At 41.5% G+C, this 19,253-nt stretch overlaps 1 protein-coding gene and 1 long non-coding RNA gene across 2 annotated transcripts in view; one reads left to right on the forward strand and one right to left on the reverse strand.

Annotated features, from left to right (window-relative positions):
* rorca (RAR-related orphan receptor C a) overlaps positions 1–5,810 on the reverse strand; it is a 20,882-nt gene extending 15,072 nt beyond the window's left edge. The window contains exon 1 of the mRNA XM_027154096.2: positions 5,499–5,810. Coding sequence (XP_027009897.2) covers positions 5,499–5,505 — 7 coding nt within the window. The 5' untranslated portion in view covers positions 5,506–5,810. The remainder of the gene's footprint in view (positions 1–5,498) is intronic.
* Positions 5,811–5,992: 182 nt separating this feature from the next.
* LOC125138498 lies at positions 5,993–6,823 on the forward strand. The gene is made up of 2 exons (XR_007137693.1): positions 5,993–6,222; positions 6,638–6,823. It is a non-coding gene; the product is annotated as an uncharacterized LOC125138498 (long non-coding RNA).
* The last annotated feature ends 12,430 nt before the right edge of the window (positions 6,824–19,253 follow it).

Here is a 19,253-nt window from a genome sequence, read left to right on the forward strand (position 1 = left end):
GTTTTATTTGGCCAGCTACACATTTACAGACAAAACAGACACACCTGAGTCTATTGTTTGCTTTGGAACTACATTAATTAACCACACACTACACTAGTCATAGAAAATAGCACACTAACACATTTATACTGAAGAGGACAGAGACAGAGACACACACAAACACACACAGATACACAGAGGAAGCCATTTTAGAATAAACGTTGGAGACTTGGTGTGGAAATTCGAAACTGGAGCTGAATACAGACAACAACAACAACAACAACAACAACAACAGAAAATCAACATTTTTAATTTTGTAAAAAAAAAAAAAATAAAGTGACGTATCGAGTTGCGTAATCGAGCAAATCTGATAATAAGGCCTGTCCCCAAACAACCTCTGAGTCTGTAAAGGTGCGAAACTCGTGTGTTCTGGCCACATTCAGGACGATATTAATGCTGTAGTTTTAAATGAATGTGAACTCTAATAACTCATGTTTTATCGTTCAGGGATAAAGATCTGGTGGAAGTTTCTCCACTGAAGCTTTCAGTAGTGTTCACGCTCAGTCTGCTTCAGGCTTTGAGTCACAAACATGGGAGAAAAATTCATTAGATTCTGTGCGTTCTGCTCGGCTGACGTCACCGCGAGGGCTAATTAAACAAGATTTATACGGGTTTGTGTTTCTCAGGAGAGAAGCTGTAAGTAATCTTACTCTCCTTATCTCCTCTACCTCTCTCTCTCTCTCTCTCTCTCTCTCTCTCTCTCTCTCTCTCAGCATGTAATCAGTGTCAGTGCTGAACGTCCAGTTCTTTCTTTAAAACACACACACACACACACACACACACACACAAAACTGTCAGACATCCAAAGGTCTTATTTACAATGATTGTATTTACATCAGAGTATATAGCGCTAAACCATGGCTAATGCTGAGGAGCTATACTAGCTAGCTATACCTGTGCATGTACTCTCACATCATCTGGCTAGCTACTCTTGTTTTAGCATATATAAGTTAGCTATCTGGGACTTGATTTTATATAAGTGCAGCTACAGTAGCTACGCTTTTGGATATGTTGTAATGTTAGCTCACTAATGATAGCCAACTTTCATTTTAGACATTTTAAATATATGGCTGGTTAAATAGCTCAGACATTTCTAACTGTTTTCTAAGGTTGCCTAGCCAGGATTTTGGACATATTTCTAAACACCAAGCTAGCTAACTTTATTTAGGTCACACTCTTCTGCTAGCTAGTTAATTCTACTCTACCATGAAGTAGTCAATACTGATCAGGTTCCTAATGTTAGTTTCCTAGCTTTCTGTGGCTATGCTCAATAAAGTTAGGATGTTTTAAAGATAATCTTCGGTTTTCACCTGTCTGAAAGTCACTAAAGTTTCCTTTTTTCCACCGCTAGCAGATTGAAAAAGATCTGCTATAAGATCTGCTAAAAGATTGATCAGTTTATCAGGATTATTCAGCAGGAATTAAATTAACAGTGAAGAGGGAAAAAATGTGAAATGTGTAACACTATGTGAAAAAAAAAGCAAGCTATTAAGATGAATCTAATTCAAGCTAGCGTTATAGTTAACCAGAACTCTTTTGGGAGTCTGTGTTTTCTGTCTTTTTTAATAAATAAAAAGATTCAAATTGTTCTAGGTTTTCTGATTGATGTAACACTAACTAACTAACCCTTTCCCCAAAATCCCTCTTGAACAAAGAGAACACAAAGTACTCTACAAGAGAGATGATATAAGAACGAACTGATGACCGATCCACTTATCAACCGGACCAAGTTTGGATAAAGAACTTGTGTTTAATGAAATGAAGTGATAGTTTAGAATCCATAACATTGTGCTTTATATATTTTAGCACATGTCTGATAGCCGTAGCAGAGCTGTAAAGTAAGACGGTGGAATGATACCACCGCTTCTCATGAAATATGCAGACGGAGATGAAACCACGCTTCAGTATAAGTAACAGGACTGAATTAAAGCTCCCGATGTGTGTTGGTGTTTAATTAGTCACCACTAAAAAGGAAAAAAACTAGCGTCTCTAATACATTTTTAATGATCGTGTTTTCTTCTCTCGTCTGAGGATTCGTTCGCGTCAAGACTTTCTTTTTTTCCTACAGGTAATCTGGAATGAAATGTTTTTCTGTAGATCATTACGTCTAATAAAACCAGGTGAAACCAGGATCCCGAGTTTTTATTATTAGCCTTGAATTCTTTGAGACTTTAAGTAGGAGAACAGTCAAGGGAAAGAAAAAACAAGGCAAGCATGTTTGGGTTGCTCATTCATTCAGATTCCTTGTAAAACAGGTCTCAAATGTCCAGCTTTATCACATCACTGGGAGAGAAACAGAAATACGACTTCTGAGTAACTTTAGTCTTCAGTTTGGAGTAAAGGAAACATTAAATATGGGTGTGTGAAGCATTGGACAGGTGATAGCAGTGTGTCTGTATGATGGTACACACATGACAAGAAGGAATCGTGTCATACCGGTGCAGACAATGACTTTATAGTCAGCAACTTATTGAGGCACTTAGTTTCATAAATGTGAGATATTTCTACAGTGTGTGGAACTGATATTGTCATGATTCGTTCTCTGAGAAAGTGAAAACCGTGAAATCAACAATAACAGTTACTGTACGAGCTGAGAGAGGAAGAGAGGCGGCTCGGAGAAGAGAGGCAGAGGTCGAGTACGTATCAGTCCATGATGCTGTACTACCTCATGAAACATTAATGCATGGGCCCGGAACTTAAGCGTGTGTCCGTAAAAGAGAAGAAGAGAAAGAAGGAATAGATTGCTTTATTCCAATTACACACTGTACACAGCTCAAGGTCAAACCGCTCAATCACGACCAACACGACTGTAAGGACATGTTAATGTATGTTTATCAGCTCAGTCCCAAACATGGCCTTGTTCACGTTCACACAAATAAATCAGGCTTAAGTTAAAAATAAATAAATAAATAAATAAATAAATATGTGAAACAAATAAAAGACATTACTTGAATCAATTAATCAGTTGATTAATTAATCAGCTCTGTTCTAAACACCATATAGTTTATTTTCAAACTAAAATGTTAGGCTTTCAACACAAACATGACAGACAGACAGATAGATAGATGATTCAATAATTTTCATTTGGTAATATAAGTCTAAGACAATATCCAAAAACTCTCTGAAAGAAACGTGTGAGACCAAGAACTGGTTTTAGATGAAAGTCTGTATAATTATGAAAATTGATTAAGCATTACATAAGGTCTGTCTTGTTAAGGTACGGTCAGACAATTAAAAAGAAAAAAGAGCAGGTAAGATTTTTCAGAGCCGGTAACAGTTCTTTTATATTTATTTGTTTCATTTGACTGACGCTTTTATCCAAGGTGACTTATGAACAAACACGTAAATGCTCAAAACCGTCCAATCAAACCCTCCCAATCAGCAGCACTACAGAGTCATATAGCAAGCCTTTAATATTTTATAAAGATCAAGGTTTGTTTGGTCTCAAGTTGTATTGCTTTTGTTATTAAGTTTGGAAAAAAATATCCATGGTTTTTCAGAAGGCTCTAAATAAATTAGTAGCGTTAGATCATTGATGCTCATCTGCTGACTGGTGAAAGGACTTTAAAACATTATCGGTAAATGAAATGTGCACTGGAAGCTGGAGTATTTTTGTTGGGAATGACAATACTTCTCATTCTGATGAACAGGTACACAAGCTCCACGAGGCTAGAGTTTTTTTTGTTGTTGTTGTGAATTTCACTTTAAAGTGTGAGCACAGTTCGGTGCAGCTACAGTTTCATGTCCTTGAGCATGGAAATGGAGTGTGTGAAGCACACGTTGTGTTGTGTCTGAAGTTTGCTTTCATACACTCTGTTCATGCTAGTAGGTGACAACATGACAGTTCATTTACATGAGACACAGCCACGATGTATGTTTGTGACAGTTGGAACTGAGATTTTCTCACTTCGAATCCAAACGATCATCTCAAATGATTCCCCCAGACAAACGTTCCCGATGGTTACTCATCACACCGAACAAACGGGACACCTATAAAATCATGTCGGATTATACGTCGAAGGTCCTGTAATGATAGAGTGCAACCAAATATAATGTCATAAATCCGCACAATCCAGAAAAGGCAACAGGTTTGAGAAGAAATGTCCATTCTTCAAGTGAGCTTGAGGTATTATGACATTTTGTTCTGCCCATCAGTGTGTATGATGATAGCTTTGCAACGCATTGTACAAGAGCTCATGGCCTGTTATATTAATTCGTGTGATTCACACATGCCCTATAGCTATGCAGTAAGTCTAATAGTGAATTAAGATGAGTGTTCTAGCAGCGCACACTGTGATTTTAATCTGAAATCTCAGACATTGAGCGAACTTCATCAGCCATGTCTTGGTGTTTGCTGTGGCACTGTGGTCAAATAATTACTTTACAATGTGCGAGTTCCACCTGACAATTCCACCCGGTAAATCCGGCTTAACACCCCCTGACTAGCATGTTTGCTAGCTCGGGGAAATCACCTCAGTCAAGTGGACTCTCTGACCCCTGCGTTCGTTTCATATTGACCGGTGGTAATGACGCACTTTGGCCAGAGAGGCCGCTGTTTCTTCCAAGAGACCTATTTTCTGTGCCAAACTTTTTTCCCCCCAAACATCCAACAATGAAGCTTTGTTACATTCAGAGCAGCGGCTTTTGTACTCAAAATAGATAGAGCAGGATAACAGTGTTCTGTTTATCGATTTCACTGCGTGAGGTTAATCCTCATAGGCAGAAGTGGGTCAATGGAGCAGCGACCGACACACTTCAGTACTGCCGCCATGTTATACACACACACCTTTGTCATTAATAAAGAAACAAGTGGCTGTTCACACTGTTCACACAATTCACCACTGCCGCCATGTTACACACACACACACACACACACACACACACACACACACACACACACACACACACACACCTCTATTTGTCATTAATAAAACAAGTGGCTGTTGAGTCAAAACAACACGACAGTACTAAATTTACTTTAATTAACAAAGTAGTTTCCAGGTAACACCGAACTAGGATAAAACATCACCACACACATATAAACCCTCAATTTCTTTACAACCTGCTGTGTAAAATTAAGTTCGGAGACATTTTAAGACGTGTATAATCACGCTGGATCCCTTCTAGTTACATAAGTAAATCCGTATCCCAAATCCCCAGCCATCTTACGTGTAGTGCACTCGGTAGGCTGCAGAACACCCCCACTGTAGTGCACTCGTTAAGGGAGGATGAAAACGATTAGGATTGAAGCTGAATTCAGTCACTGCTCAAGTAAACACCGAGCTGAACGTCACTTTAGTGGCTGTCAAAACTTCCCAGGAAGGGAATAAGGTGCAAAGTCATTAACAATCCCAACACGACATATAGAAGTGTTCACAGCAAATGTATTTTAGTCTCCGTACAAACGTTATAAAGCCTAATTAAGCTTTAATCTACTGAAGGAGATCTGTTCTACTCACCTCTCATGGTGTTGTTTTCTTTTAGATTATGTGCTAATAATGATGTAAAGTCCAGAACTTTTGAACGACACAGTAAACAGAGATGGGATGAAATACACAAAGCTCCGCTCAGAGCCGTTAAAGCGACCAAACTGCATGAAGTTCACCGGAGAGACGCGCGCGAGCGCCGCCAAAGACAAGCAAGCGATCAAAGGCTGAAGTTCATTTCCGTTTGAATCCCCGTCGTTACTGCAGTCGGTCTGTCAGTGTGTATGTGTGTGCGTGCGCACGCCTCTCTCTCTCTCTTCTCCTGTTTCTCTCTCTCTCTCTCTCTCTCTCTCTCTCTCTCTCTCTCTCTCTCTCTCTCTTTCTCTCTCTCCCCGTTTCTCTCTCGCTCTCCCCCCTCTCCCCCCCCTCTCTCTCCCTGTCCTTGTCTCTCTCTCTCTGTCCTTGTCTCTCTCTCTCTAACCCCCTCAACCCCCCCCGCTCTCTCTCTCTCTCTCTCTCTCACTCACTCACTCACTCACTCACTCACACACACACACACACACACACACACACACACACACACACACACACACACACACACACACACACACACACACACACACACCTACTTTTCAGCGCGTGGACTCTCACATGATCTCGTGCCACCGGCCCGTCTTCGTTCTCCTCCAGGGCAGTTCAGAGCACGCGCCTTAAAAGGGGCATTATGTGCACAACCTGAAGCCCTAGCGTTTACATTGTAAGTTATTCTTGAAGGAGGTTCTCCTCACATTTAAGGTGACTTTTACAAAACCAGCTTAAACACCAGACTTTAAACACCAGACTTTAAACACCAGACTTACAAAAATATGTTGATGCGTTTTTACAAAGTCACCTCTAAGGTTTGAAGTGTTTCGGAAAGTTTGGTTAGAAGCCACAGATTTGATGCTCACTTTCTGTAAAATGCCAAGCAATGTATTTTGACACTGATGTTAGCTAGGTTTGTTTCCCATGTGTGTGTGTGTGTGTGTGTGTGTGTGTGTGTGTGTGTGTGTGTGTGTGTGTGTGTGTGTGTGTGTGTGTGATAGAGTAAACTGTGCCAGTGTCTCAACATGTCAGTCATGACCGAATCTCACGCATCTCCTGCTTTCTGCTCTCGTTGGCTTTGTTTACAGGTGAACCTTCAGAGATCAAGCTTGTAGAAGACATCTGAAACCGAGCAGCTGGCACGTTATTGATCAAATGTCCTTTTTATAAAGGTTTCATTTACACAAGCGTACATGGAGGCGGTAGTTTACAAGAGTAACTCCATCAATGTTTAGCAGATGCGTATAAAAAAAAAGTAAAATCCTTAAAAACAAGTTAGCGGGTCGACAACTTTCTTTCTTTTTTATTAATTTCTTTTATATCCATTAAACGGGCGACATGGTGATTATTATGATAATAAAACATACAGTAATCAAATATTATACACGTTAAAGACAAAGACAATATTCATGTAATATTTTTACTATTAAAATATATGAACATATTCTGGTAAGAGAAGAAACATTAGTAGAAATGTTACACTTTTATAAAGTATGACACACAAAAATAAATAATTAAATTGAATTATTTAAAAGTAATTAAAAATACATTTTAATGTTCGATTAGTATGACCTTGTGTAAAAAAAAATCCATTTTGAATTTTTTTTTTCATTTTTTTTTTTAATTAATCATTTTTTATAATTTTCCCTTCAGGGGTCGCCACGGCGAATCATCTCTCTCCACCTATCCTATCTTCTGCACCTCAACACTTGCACCCACTAGCTTCATATCCTCATTAATTACATCCATATACCTCCTCTTTGTCCTTCCTCTTTGCCTCCTGCCTGGCAGCTCCATGTCCAACATTCTCCTACTGATATACTCACTCTCCTTCCTCTGAACATGTCCAAACCATCTTAATCTGGCCTCCCTAACTTTGTCCCCCAAACGTCCAACATGAGCCGTCCCTCTGATGTACTCGTCCTAAATCCTGTCCAATCTTGTCCCAAAGAGAACCTTGACATCTTCAGCTCGGCTACCTCTAGCTCTGACTCCTGTCTCTTCGTCAGTGACACTGTCTCTAAACCGTACAGCATGGCGGTCTCACCACTGTCCTGTACACCTTCCCCTTGTCCTTTTTTAGAACTTTTTTTTTCATTCGTTCATACATTTTCTACCTCTTATCCGTCCAGGGTGTATCCTGCCTTGATGCCCGATGACGCCTGAGATAGGCACAGGCTCCCGTTTATAACTTTTTATTCTTTTCAATTTTTATTCTTTTTTTAAAATAATTTCATTAATATCCATTATACTAGCAACTTGGTGATAAATGATTAAAAACATATATTAACGAGGGTACAATACACAAATAAATAAATAATAAATAATAAATTACATTACGTATTAAAGTATATCTGTGTACATGTCTACATGGAAGGAACATCACACTTTAAAAATGCTACATGAAAATAAGATGATGTAAAATTTCATTTTGCAGTTTGTGATATTTTTTCGTTCACTACGTATGAAATGATTCCATTGTACACAATATAAGCTGCTATTTTTTTAAATACAGATGATAATAACTGATAGATAGAGAGAGAGAGAGAGAGAGAGAGAGAGAGAGAGAGGGGAAAGGAATGTGTGTGTTATGTAACATGGGAGTGTTGATAATGAAATGACAAGCGACGTATAGTAAGTAGGTTAGTGGAACAAAACGAAAGCTTCATCATCGTCTCTCGGCTCTGTTTACACTCTGCTGAAACACGGAAAATATGAAAGACTGGATAATTGATGGTTTGAAGATTATGGAAGGTTGTAAACAGATAATCAGGGACAAATACACCAGGTCTGAAGATACACAAGCAGTTACTGTAAACGTTCATCTTCAGAGCCTGTATTACAGGAAGACGACGGTGGACAAATATAATTATGTTACATAACAATGAGAGCGTGAAGCTGGAGGTGTGTTTACAGAAGCAGAGAGTAATACAGGGTTCAGTGGTCATCATTCTCTACATGAGACATTATTCCATCTTCATTCATTCATTCATTCATTCATTCATTTTCTACCGCTTTATCCGAACTTCTCGGGTCACGGTGAGCCTGTGCCTATCTCAGGCGTCATCGGGCATCGAGGCAGGATACACCCTGGACGGAGTGCCAACCCATCACAGGGCACACACACACTCGCATTCACTCACACACTCACACACTACGGACAATTTTCCAGAGATGCAAATCAACCTACCATGCATGTCTTTGGACCGGGGGAGGAAACCGGAGTACCCGGAGGAAACCCCCGAGGCACGGGGAAAACATGCAAACTCCACACACACAAGCCACCGTGCCCCCACATTTTCATTCATACTCTCATTAACACACTCGTCTTACTGATCACACTATTTTGAATCACACTATTTTGTACATTTTTTATTTCAAAGACTAAAGTTTAAACAAAGTTTAAGCTTTGTCTTAAAAAATCCACCTCATTGGATGATGATGATGATGATGACAAATTTTCTTTTGCTTCTCTTTTATTTGTTTCTCTCTCTCTCTCTCTCTCTCTCTCTCTCTCTCTCTCTCTCTCTCTCTCTCTCTCTCTCAGTAGATAAGTGAACCTCATCCTCATGTGGGTGACACTGGAGGGTGTGATTACAAATATACAGTCTGACAATTGTGTATCGATGAGGAGGTTGTTGCCCTCAAAGACCACACGGAGTTGGTATCTTGTCTGAATACATCATAAAGTAGAGTCCAACTGGAGCTGGTAAATCTCTAGATGCCTCAGGATCCTCACATGGTTGGCCTCATCTGAAAGAAGGTCCAACATCTTCATGACACGGAACACGAGTGGAGCTGGAACAATTTCTGGATGCCTCTGGATGGGTAGAACAAGAGAAGCAGTGGAGAGGAATTAGTACAGCTGATGTTCATAATGTTAGCCAGCACTAGATGATAATGTGCATGTGATCAGATGTACTAGAGCTAGAGATTATGGGATGTATTATGTGTACATCTGAATAAAGAGATATGTCTTTAAACTACAATTAAACTGGGAGAGTTTGTCTGAGCCCCGAACACTATCAGAAAGACTATACTAAATCTTGGGAGATAAAAAAATGAAAATGTAGATGATAGAATGTTAGTTAACAGACATAAAGAGGAAGAGAGCAAGCGCACAAGAGAGAGCTCAAATATACAGTATAAGAGCTGAAAGACAGACAGACAGACAGACAGACAGACAGACAGACAGACAGACAGACAGACAGAGAGGGATAAGAGTAAGTAATTACAGCAGGAGTGAGTGAAAAGCCTGCAGTTTGCAGAGGAAGGGGAAGTCTGTTATAAACATAAACAGTCAGAGGAACCAGAACTGAAGCAACCGAGAGCAACTGAGCGGAGAGAGAGAGAGAGAGAGAGAGAGAGAGAGAGAGAGAGAGAGAGAGAGAGAGAGAGAGAGAGAGAGAAATAGAGAGTTCTCTCAAGTTAACCAGTGTTCCTTTTAGGTTCTTGTGTCTCTGTTGCAGGATTCTGCATAGAGAGGTGTGTGTGTGTGTGTGTGTGTGTGTGTGTGTGTGTGTGTGTGTGTGTGTGTGTGTGTGTGTGTGTGTGTGTGTTATGAGTGCTACAGGAACAAACACTCTTCTTTCTACAGCTTTTAGCTCTTAGCAGTAGTGAATAATGTGAAGCTTTTCCCTCTGAAGGGATTATTTTGGAATCCAGCTCTCCTCACCATAATCCACTCCCTTCCCCTCACTCTTATCCTGATAATCCTCTGATTCTCCTCCCCCCTCTCCTGCACCAGATAATCTCTCCATGAGTCTCCATCATGCTTTTATCTCCCTCAACTGGCCTCTGTTTTCTCCTTACCACCACAGCAGGCCTGCATTTTCAACATGGCCCACATTAACAAACATCTCAGCACCACTCAGTTCCTGCACTTACAGAAGTATTCATGCTAATAATTATACACCAGACCTGATCGATCAATCAAGACTTGTTCAGTGTACAATGTGTATTTACTGTTGTACCGGACCTGAGATGTTAATATAATACATACCTTCACTAATTAATCTTCAGTCAGCACTATATCCTGCTCAGGGCCATGGTGATCCTGGGAACGATGCCCTGCTCTGCAATGCTATATTCCTCCCCTGATATCTTTTGAGATGGAATGATGGCAAATTCCAATAAGAAAACTTTCATCAGTCTTCCCAGATGGCTGTCCTAATGAGCCCATTTTCTTTTTTAAGGGGCTCAAGAAATTACAGCTCAAGTCTTGAGCCTGGGGTTCAAGACTAAGCTGCCATTCTTGGGCCCTTGAGCAAGGCTGTCTGCTCCTGGGGCACCATATCATGGGATGACCCTGTAATTTGACCTTAACAAGCTGAGATAGGTGAAGAAAGAAATTTCACTGCATTGTAAAGTGTGTAGGGGGCACGGTGGCTTAGTGGTTAGCACGTTCGTCTCATACCTCCAGGGTTGGGGGTTCGATTCCCACCTCCGCCTTGTGTGTATGGAGTTTGCGTGTTCTCCCCGTGCCTCGGGGGTTTCCTCCGGGTACTCCGGTTTCCTCCCCCGATCCAAAGACATGCATGGTAGGTTGATTGGCATCTCTGGAAAAATTGTCCGTAGTGTGTGAGTGTGTGTGTGAATGAGAGTGTGTGTGTGCCCTGCGATGGGTTGGCACTCCGTCCAGGGTGTATCCTGCCTCGATGCCTGATGACGCCTGAGATAGGCACAGGCTCACCGTGACCCGAGAAGTTCGGATAAAGCGGTAGAAAATGAATGAATGAATGAATGAATGGATGTAAAATGTGTGTGTGACAAAGGCTTTATCTAGTTAGCCGTTTGCTAACTCCCACTCACAACACAAGCTACTTCTCGCTGGTGTAACACACAATGTCTGTCCTTTTCTGCACATATTAGCTCACAGTAAATCGTGATCGGTTAGTGCCATTGTGACTGACAGGAGAGAGAGCGTAACTCTGACCCTACCACCCTGACATGACAGACATTCTTGCTCTCTAGCTGTCTTGTCATTTGTTAAAGTTTTGAGCCTGTTGATCAAGGCACATCCCATGGTCGGCATTGTTGTTGGCTGATTCGTGTCAGGAATCCAAAGGAATCAGGAATCCAAAAACAAAGCTAAGATGGAAAAAACATAGCAAAGTACTCTGTGTTTAAATTGAATCGCAGAGACCAAAGCCTAGCACAAACAACCCTGTAAATGACGCCTACTTTACGCAGTCCACAGTTTGTGTCTACAATTTCGGGTTGAAAGGCACATTGACGTCCGACAAAACCGAGAACGTCCACGTCTTTTACTGCTTGAGTCATGTAATAACCAGACGATTTGTTGTTTTTTTTAACAAGCTGCTTTCTGTTTTCGGATTCAAAGCACTGTGTATAAGGTACGTCTAACCTCAGAGGGTTAAAAACAAATCAGCTCTCTCACTGTCATTAACAGAGACAGGGTTAATGTCCCATGGCTAATTACTGTCATTGCTTTTTTTTGTCAGATAAGATTCTACATGCTACGGACTTGTCCTCCTGCCTCGATCTGTCCAGATGGAGAAATCTGCGTCATACAGGCATTTGTTTGAGGAGAAATAACAAGTTGAGCACTGAGTCACTGAATCAATGTCACTAACAAGCAGTGAAACAAAGGAATCGTAATAGCCTGATAGCCTTCATCTGTGAATTGAAAAGACTAGAAATCTGGAGCTGGTTTCATTTCTGCTTGTCAGAAGGAGCAAAATGTTTTATTTGTGTAATCTACAGAGCTCTCTGTGTCAGACGCCGTGGAAGCGATGTGGCAGTGTGTCTCGGTGAAGATGTAACCTCTGTTCCTTTCATTTTCAGTGTAGAAAGTTGGGCCTCTTTACCTGTCAGTGTCTGTGGTGGTGGTGGTGGTGGTGGTGGTGCTGAACCATCTGTGACTGTCAGATGGAGAGGTGTGGCTGGAGGAGGCAGGCGGTTTGTGTCTGTTAGTGCTAGTAAAGGACGTCTGCACCTGTCAGTCCTAGAGAAGAAGGTGTGGCCTCTGTATCTGTCAGTCCTAGAGAAGAAGGTGTGGCCTCTGTATCTGTCAGTCCTAGAGAAGAAGGTGTGGCCTCTGTATCTGTCGGTCCTAGAGAAGAAGGTGTGGCCTCTGTATCTGTCAGTCTTAGGGAAGAAGGTGTGGCCTCTGTATCTGTCAGTCTTAGGGAAGAAGGTGTGGCCTCTGTATCTGTCAGGCCTAGGGAAGAAGGTGTGGCCTCTGCACCTGTCAGTCCTAGAGAAGAAGGTGTGGCCTCTGTATCTGTCGGTCCTAGAGAAGAAGGTGTGGCCTCTGTATCTGTCAGTCCTAGAGAAGAAGGTGTGGCCTCTGTATCTGTCAGTCCTAGAGAAGAAGGTGTGGCCTCTGTATCTGTCAGTCCTAGAGAAGAAGGTGTGGCCTCTGTATCTGTCAGTCCTAGAGAAGAAGGTGTGGCCTCTGTATCTGTCAGTCCTAGAGAAGAAGGTGTGGCCTCTGTATCTGTCAGTCCTAGAGAAGAAGGTGTGGCCTCTGTATCTGTCAGTCCTAGAGAAGAAGGTGTGGCCTCTGTATCTGTCGGTCCTAGGGAAGAAGGTGTGGCCTCTGTATCTGTCAGTCCTAGAGAAGAAGGTGTGGCCTCTGTATCTGTCGGTCCTAGAGAAGAAGGTGTGGCCTCTGTATCTGTCGGTCCTAGAGAAGAAGGTGTGGCCTCTGTATCTGTCAGTCCTAGAGAAGAAGGTGTGGCCTCTGTATCTGTCAGTCCTAGAGAAGAAGGTGTGGCCTCTGTATCTGTCAGTCCTAGAGAAGAAGGTGTGGCCTCTGTATCTGTCAGTCCTAGAGAGAAGAAGGAGTGGCCTCTGTATCTGTCGGTCCTAGAGAAGAAGGTGTGGCCTCTGTATCTGTCAGTCCTAGAGAAGAAGGTGTGGCCTCTGTATCTGTCAGTCCTAGAGAAGAAGGTGTGGCCTCTGTATCTGTCAGTCCTAGAGAAGAAGGTGTGGCCTCTGTATCTGTCAGTCCTAGAGAAGAAGGTGTGGCCTCTGCCCCCGTCAGTCCTAGAGAAGAAGGTGTGGCCTCTGTATCTGTCAGTCCTAGGGAAGAAGGTGTGGCCTCTGTATCTGTCAGTCCTAGGGAAGAAGGTGTGGCCTCTGTATCTGTCAGTCCTGGAAAAGTTATGTGATCTACCAGTTCATATAAAGGGAGTATCATCTATTCTTGTCAGTATCAGGCATGGCATCTGTGGTATCAGTGAAAATGTAGCCTCTGTGCCTTTCCTTTTCATTAGAGGAAAACTGGTCAGTCTCAGAGGCGTGTCCTTGGTGCTCGTTAGTCCCAGTTACATATATGTGACCTATGTACATGTCAGCATCATTAAAAAAGGTGTTGCCCCTGTGTCTTAATCCCAGTCGAGGAGGTCTGGCCTCTGCATTGCATTTTCTCTTGAAGACACATGGCATCTGTACCTATTAGTCCCAGTGAAGGAGGTATGGCATCTGTACCTGCCATTTCCACTGGAGAAGACATGACATCTGTACCTATTAGTCTCAGTGAAGGAGGTATGGCATCTGTACCTGCCATTTCCAGTAAAAAAGCATGAACTCAGTACAGTCTCTAAAAAAGAGGCGTGGCCTTGCAAAATATTAAATTGCATCATGTTGAACCTGCTCTATATTGCATTGTTAAAAACTATTAGCTGCTTTAAATGTACATATTAATATATGCATCATATCACATGCTTAGGCTGTTTATCTGTAATTATCGTTAGTGATTCCTTGCATTGTTTTCTTCTCTTATTTCTTACTACGTCACACTTTTTGTCTCATTTCCTTCAGTCTCCCTCACTCTCTAATATTTCTCTTTCTCTCATCTCTGGCCGTCATGGTAACCAGGAGACGGTGATGTCGCTGTAAAGATTTGACTTGAAGCTCAGACCTCAGACAAACACACATTGTTAAAGCACTTACATCTCAGCAAGCACTCAGAGGATGACAGCAGTGACACTGGATTATAGTCAAATGTAAGACCTACGAAGGAAACACAAAGAGAATGTGAATGTTTGCTCTAATGTAACATAATGTAATTTCTGTCTGGAATCACTGTGATTTTTAAAAAAAATATTTTAGTTATCCTGGCTAATTAATCTTATCACCGTCTATCTGCTGAATATTACATAACAATACATAACCGATGTTTAACTGGAGAAATTTGACACTTTTATCCAATAAAATAGGTCTCAAATCTGGTCTCAAACTAATTGGGACAGAGCATGTTTACCGTGGTGTAGCATCTTCTCTTCTTTTTAAAACAGTCTGAAGATGTCTGGAGTTTTGCTGTTAGAATTTGGTCCCATTCTTGCCTATAGGTAGAGGTGTCCAGCTGCTGAAGAGTTTGTGGTCGTCTTTGACATATTTTTCTTTTAACGATGCGCCGAATGTTCTCTATAGGCGAAAAATCTGGACAGCAGGCAGCCGATTCATCACCCGAACTCTAGAGGTCTTCTCAGGTCTAAAGAAATCTACCCGACTCGAAGTGACCCGAATCACTTTTTACCCGAACCCGACGTGCATATATATATTTTTAAGAAAGACCCGACCCAAAACAAACCCGAAAAAATTTGACCCGAGTCCGACCCGACCCGTTGGCATTTTTTTTTAACCCGAGTGGACCCGAATGTTGCATAAATCTACACTAAAGTAACCATTACAGCACGGATTCAAAATTGATTGACAGGTCTGTTTCAACGAAAATTAGCTTACCGCCAGCCACACGTCGCCAGCCACATGTCGCAAGCGGTCTTGGCAAACAGCGGAGAGGTTGGAAAAGGACTCGAGTCGATGCACACACACGAGATACAGTAGTTCGGGTCTTCTCGGGTCCATTCGGTAAAAACACATTCATTTTAAATTTGATACCCGAGACCCGACGCCGCTATTATTAGACCCGACCTGTGTCCGAGGTACACGTGAAACTTTTAGAACCGAACCCGCTCGAGTCTTGGGTCGGACCTCGGGTTTTCGAATCCAAGTGGACCCGTGAAGACATCTACCGGACTCTACTACGAAGAAAGCTGCAGTATGTGGTTTTTATTGTCCTGCTGAAATACACAAGGCCTTCCCTGAAATACGTCTGAAGGGGAGCTCATGTTGCTCTAAAACCTTTATATACCTGTTAGCATTCATAGTCCCTTCTAAAACATGAAAGCTGCCCAGACCGTACGCACTTATGCACCCCATACCATCAGAGATGCTGGATTTTAAACTGAATGCTGATAATACATTGGAACGTCTCCCTCCTCTTTAGTCCGGAGGACACGGCGTCTGTAATTTCCATCAAGAATGTTAGATTTGGACTCGTCTGTCCATAGAAAACTTCTCCACTTTGAAACGGCGGTGCTTCTGGACTATTACTCACATACGGCTTCCTTTCTGCATGATAGAGCTTTAGTTTGCATCTGCAGATGGCACGGTGGATTGGCTTCCGGAAGTGTTCCTGGGCCCATGTAGAATTCAGTGTCGTCCGAGGGCCCGAAGGCAACGAGCGCCCGATAAATGTCTTCGGCTTTGTCCCTTACGCTCAGAGATTTCTCCGGTTTGTCTGAAACTTTAGACGATGTTCTGCACTGTAGATGATGAGATTTGCAAAGCCTTTGCAATTTGACATTAAGGAACATTGTTTTTAAAGTATTCCACAATCTTTTTACGCACTCTTTCCGCAGATCTTCTGTGAGACTCTGCCTCATTAAGACATCCCTTTTATCTCTAATCATGTTACAGAACTGATATCAATTAACTTAATTAGCTGCTAGATGTCTCGCTTACGGCCATTCCACTCTGAGAATGTTTGATCTCGAGCACGTTCGCCTCACACCTCCAGGGTTGGGGGTTTGATTCCCGCCTCTGCCTTGTGTGTGTGGAGTTTGCATGTTCTCCCCGTGCCTCGGGGGTTTCCTCCGGGTACTCCGGTTTCCTCCCCCGGTCCAAAGACATGCATGGTAGGTTGATTGGCATTTCTGGAAAATTGTCCGTAGTGTGTGAGTGTGTGAGTGAATGAGAGAGTGTGTGTGTGCCCTGTGATGGGTTGGCACTCCGTCCAGGGTGTATCCTGCCTCGATGCCCGATGACGCCTGAGATAGGCACAGGCTCCCCGTGACCCGAGAAGTTCGGATAGAAAATGAACGAATGAATGAGCTAGATGTTCTCCTAGCTGAATCTTTTTACAATTTCTTGCTTTTTTGGTACTCTGATGAGACCTAACTCCTGACTGAAACATTTCATTTAGTTTGTGAGTCACATGCAAGTACGAGCTTAGCTACATCCGTCTCTAGGGTCTGAATATGCGATAATGTGCAGTTTTGGTTGTGCCCTTTCGGTAGAGCTACTGTTCGATAGCTGTAAAATCTACCACAGAGTGTGTGTTGGTGTTAATTGTCGATGCTGATGCATGTGGGCAAATTCTGGTGTGTGTTTTAGATCGTTATCTTCATTAAATGACAGTTTAATGGATGTTTTAATAGTTCTGTGGAACAAGATTTACTTTCTTTTCCTCTAAACAATACACATGCAAACACACACACAATCCTGTGGTGATGACTAACACACCAACCTGTATTTATTTATTAAACTATCTGTACTATTTATTTATCATAACCTATAATTACAGCAAAATGTATAATTCATCACCATTATTTCCTTCATTCCAGTTTGTGACAAGCCCCAGATTCAGAGACACGAAGCTGCCCGATGCTAATAAGCTTTTTTTTTTTTATAAAAGGAGAACCGGCAAACATGTAATAATGCTTCAATTAACATCAGGGTTGTTTTGTAACACAGAGAACGCAAAAAAGAAAACGCCTTTATTTCTGCATTTTTTTAAAGATAGATTGAATATAACGCCTCCTCCTTCTAACACATATCTTTCACCATCTTTATCTCTCTCCATTACTGTCTCCATCTCTATTCTCCATCTAGCTCATTATGTCGCTTTGTAGAAGCCAACATTCTGGTTTCCTATTTAAGCTTAGACAAAAATTTATCGAGTAACTCCTCCTAGGGCTTTCGAGCCACATGAACCAAATTCGGATATGTTGTAGACGCCGCTCTGAAGTTTGTTGCTATGACTTTTCTAAGCGATCCGAGTTCGGATACCGGGTCTCAATGTGGCCTTTTTCCCCATAGACTCCCATTATAAACTTTGGAGGTTTATAACTCGGAAAGCTTTCAAACTATCTACACCAAACTTGGCCAGCTCCTTTAGGGTGATACTCTGAACAAAGGTTTAAATTGGTGTATTGACTGGCCTTTCGGTTGTCCCATAGCGCCGCCCACAATATATGCAAAATCAAAAAACTTTTTATAACATGGACATGTGACATATCAAAACACTCAGAACGAGTTTCCTCCAAATGTTTTGGCACCCTAGCGCTCCACTAAATTTCACAAGTTTTATGTCCACTTGCCTCAAAAAGTAGCACTGACCCTTATGTCCACTCGCCTCCAAAAAGCACCGGCCTTTGCGAATACTTGCCTCGTCAAAGCCAACATCAAAGTTTGTTGCGACGAACTTTATAAATCTAGTCATCAGTACATTCTCTCTCTCAGTCATCTTCTCTCTTTCTCTCCATCGCAGACTCGATCTCTCTCTCTCTATTAAATATTATCCATCTCTTTCTCACTCCTTTTTTTTTCCAAGCACAGTGAACATAACTAACACTATTTCTCTTTACAGACTCTATTATTCAATCATTTATTTACTTATTGGTATTACAGTTTACATCTATAATAAAAAAAAGAAACACGAAAAAACTTTTTCTTGTTCTTCTTCTTCTTCTTCTTCTTCTTCTTCTTCTTCTTCTTCTTCTTCTTCTTCTTCTATCCTTCTTGGTGGCTTTGCAAAGACAAAGCTCTTATTCATGTTATTTATTTTCTTCATTAAAATATATGTGGTATTTTTGGTGTCTCTCACAAACATTAAACCATTAAAGTCATAAATCATCACCTTTAAGGTTTATTAGATTGGAAGAAACATTGAGAGAAATTCTAATTTTAAGCTAAAAGTGTTGATGTACAAAATAAACGTTCTTTTTTTTCATAAAAATGTTCTCGACATATTTAAATCATATGACTGTTAGATACTATAAAATATTCTAGGGTCATCAGTCGCTGTGCTGTTATTCCTTGGAGAAAAATAAGAGACATAAATATGTCTATAATATTAATTTTATAAGAAAATTCTAACTTTTTAATAAGTGGATGGTTCAAAGAAAAATAATCAACCTGAGCGAACAGCCTTTAATCATCAGCGGCATGATTCATATCAGTGGAGACACAAACCGTATGAGACGAGAGCGCAGTGACCTTCGGAAATTAGGCAGGATAATTACTTCTCACCAGAAAATAATCAGTGAGGAGTGATAATCTAAAGTGCCAAAAGTTTACAATACATCTGTGTGTGTGTGTGTGTGTGTGTGTGTGTGTGTGTGTGTGTGTGTGTGTGTGTGTGTGTGTGTGTGTGTGTGTGTGTGTGCGTGTGCGTGTGCGTGTGTGTGAGGTTCTCGTGATAACACAATTCTGTCTGACTTAAACAGCACGGCTCGATTTAGCTCGAAGGGATTAATCGGCAGCCATCTGTCTCAGCTCGGGCGAACCTCGTTGAAAGAAATTCTCAAACTGTTGGCAGTTAAAGAAATCACAAGGTGTGAACCGAACCGAACATCCTGTAAGATTAAAGAGTAGATACAGCAGCAGCAG

The sequence above is a fragment of the Tachysurus fulvidraco genome, chromosome 14 (assembly GCF_022655615.1).
Source record: "Tachysurus fulvidraco isolate hzauxx_2018 chromosome 14, HZAU_PFXX_2.0, whole genome shotgun sequence".
In the NCBI taxonomy this organism is placed as follows: domain Eukaryota; kingdom Metazoa; phylum Chordata; class Actinopteri; order Siluriformes; family Bagridae; genus Tachysurus; species Tachysurus fulvidraco.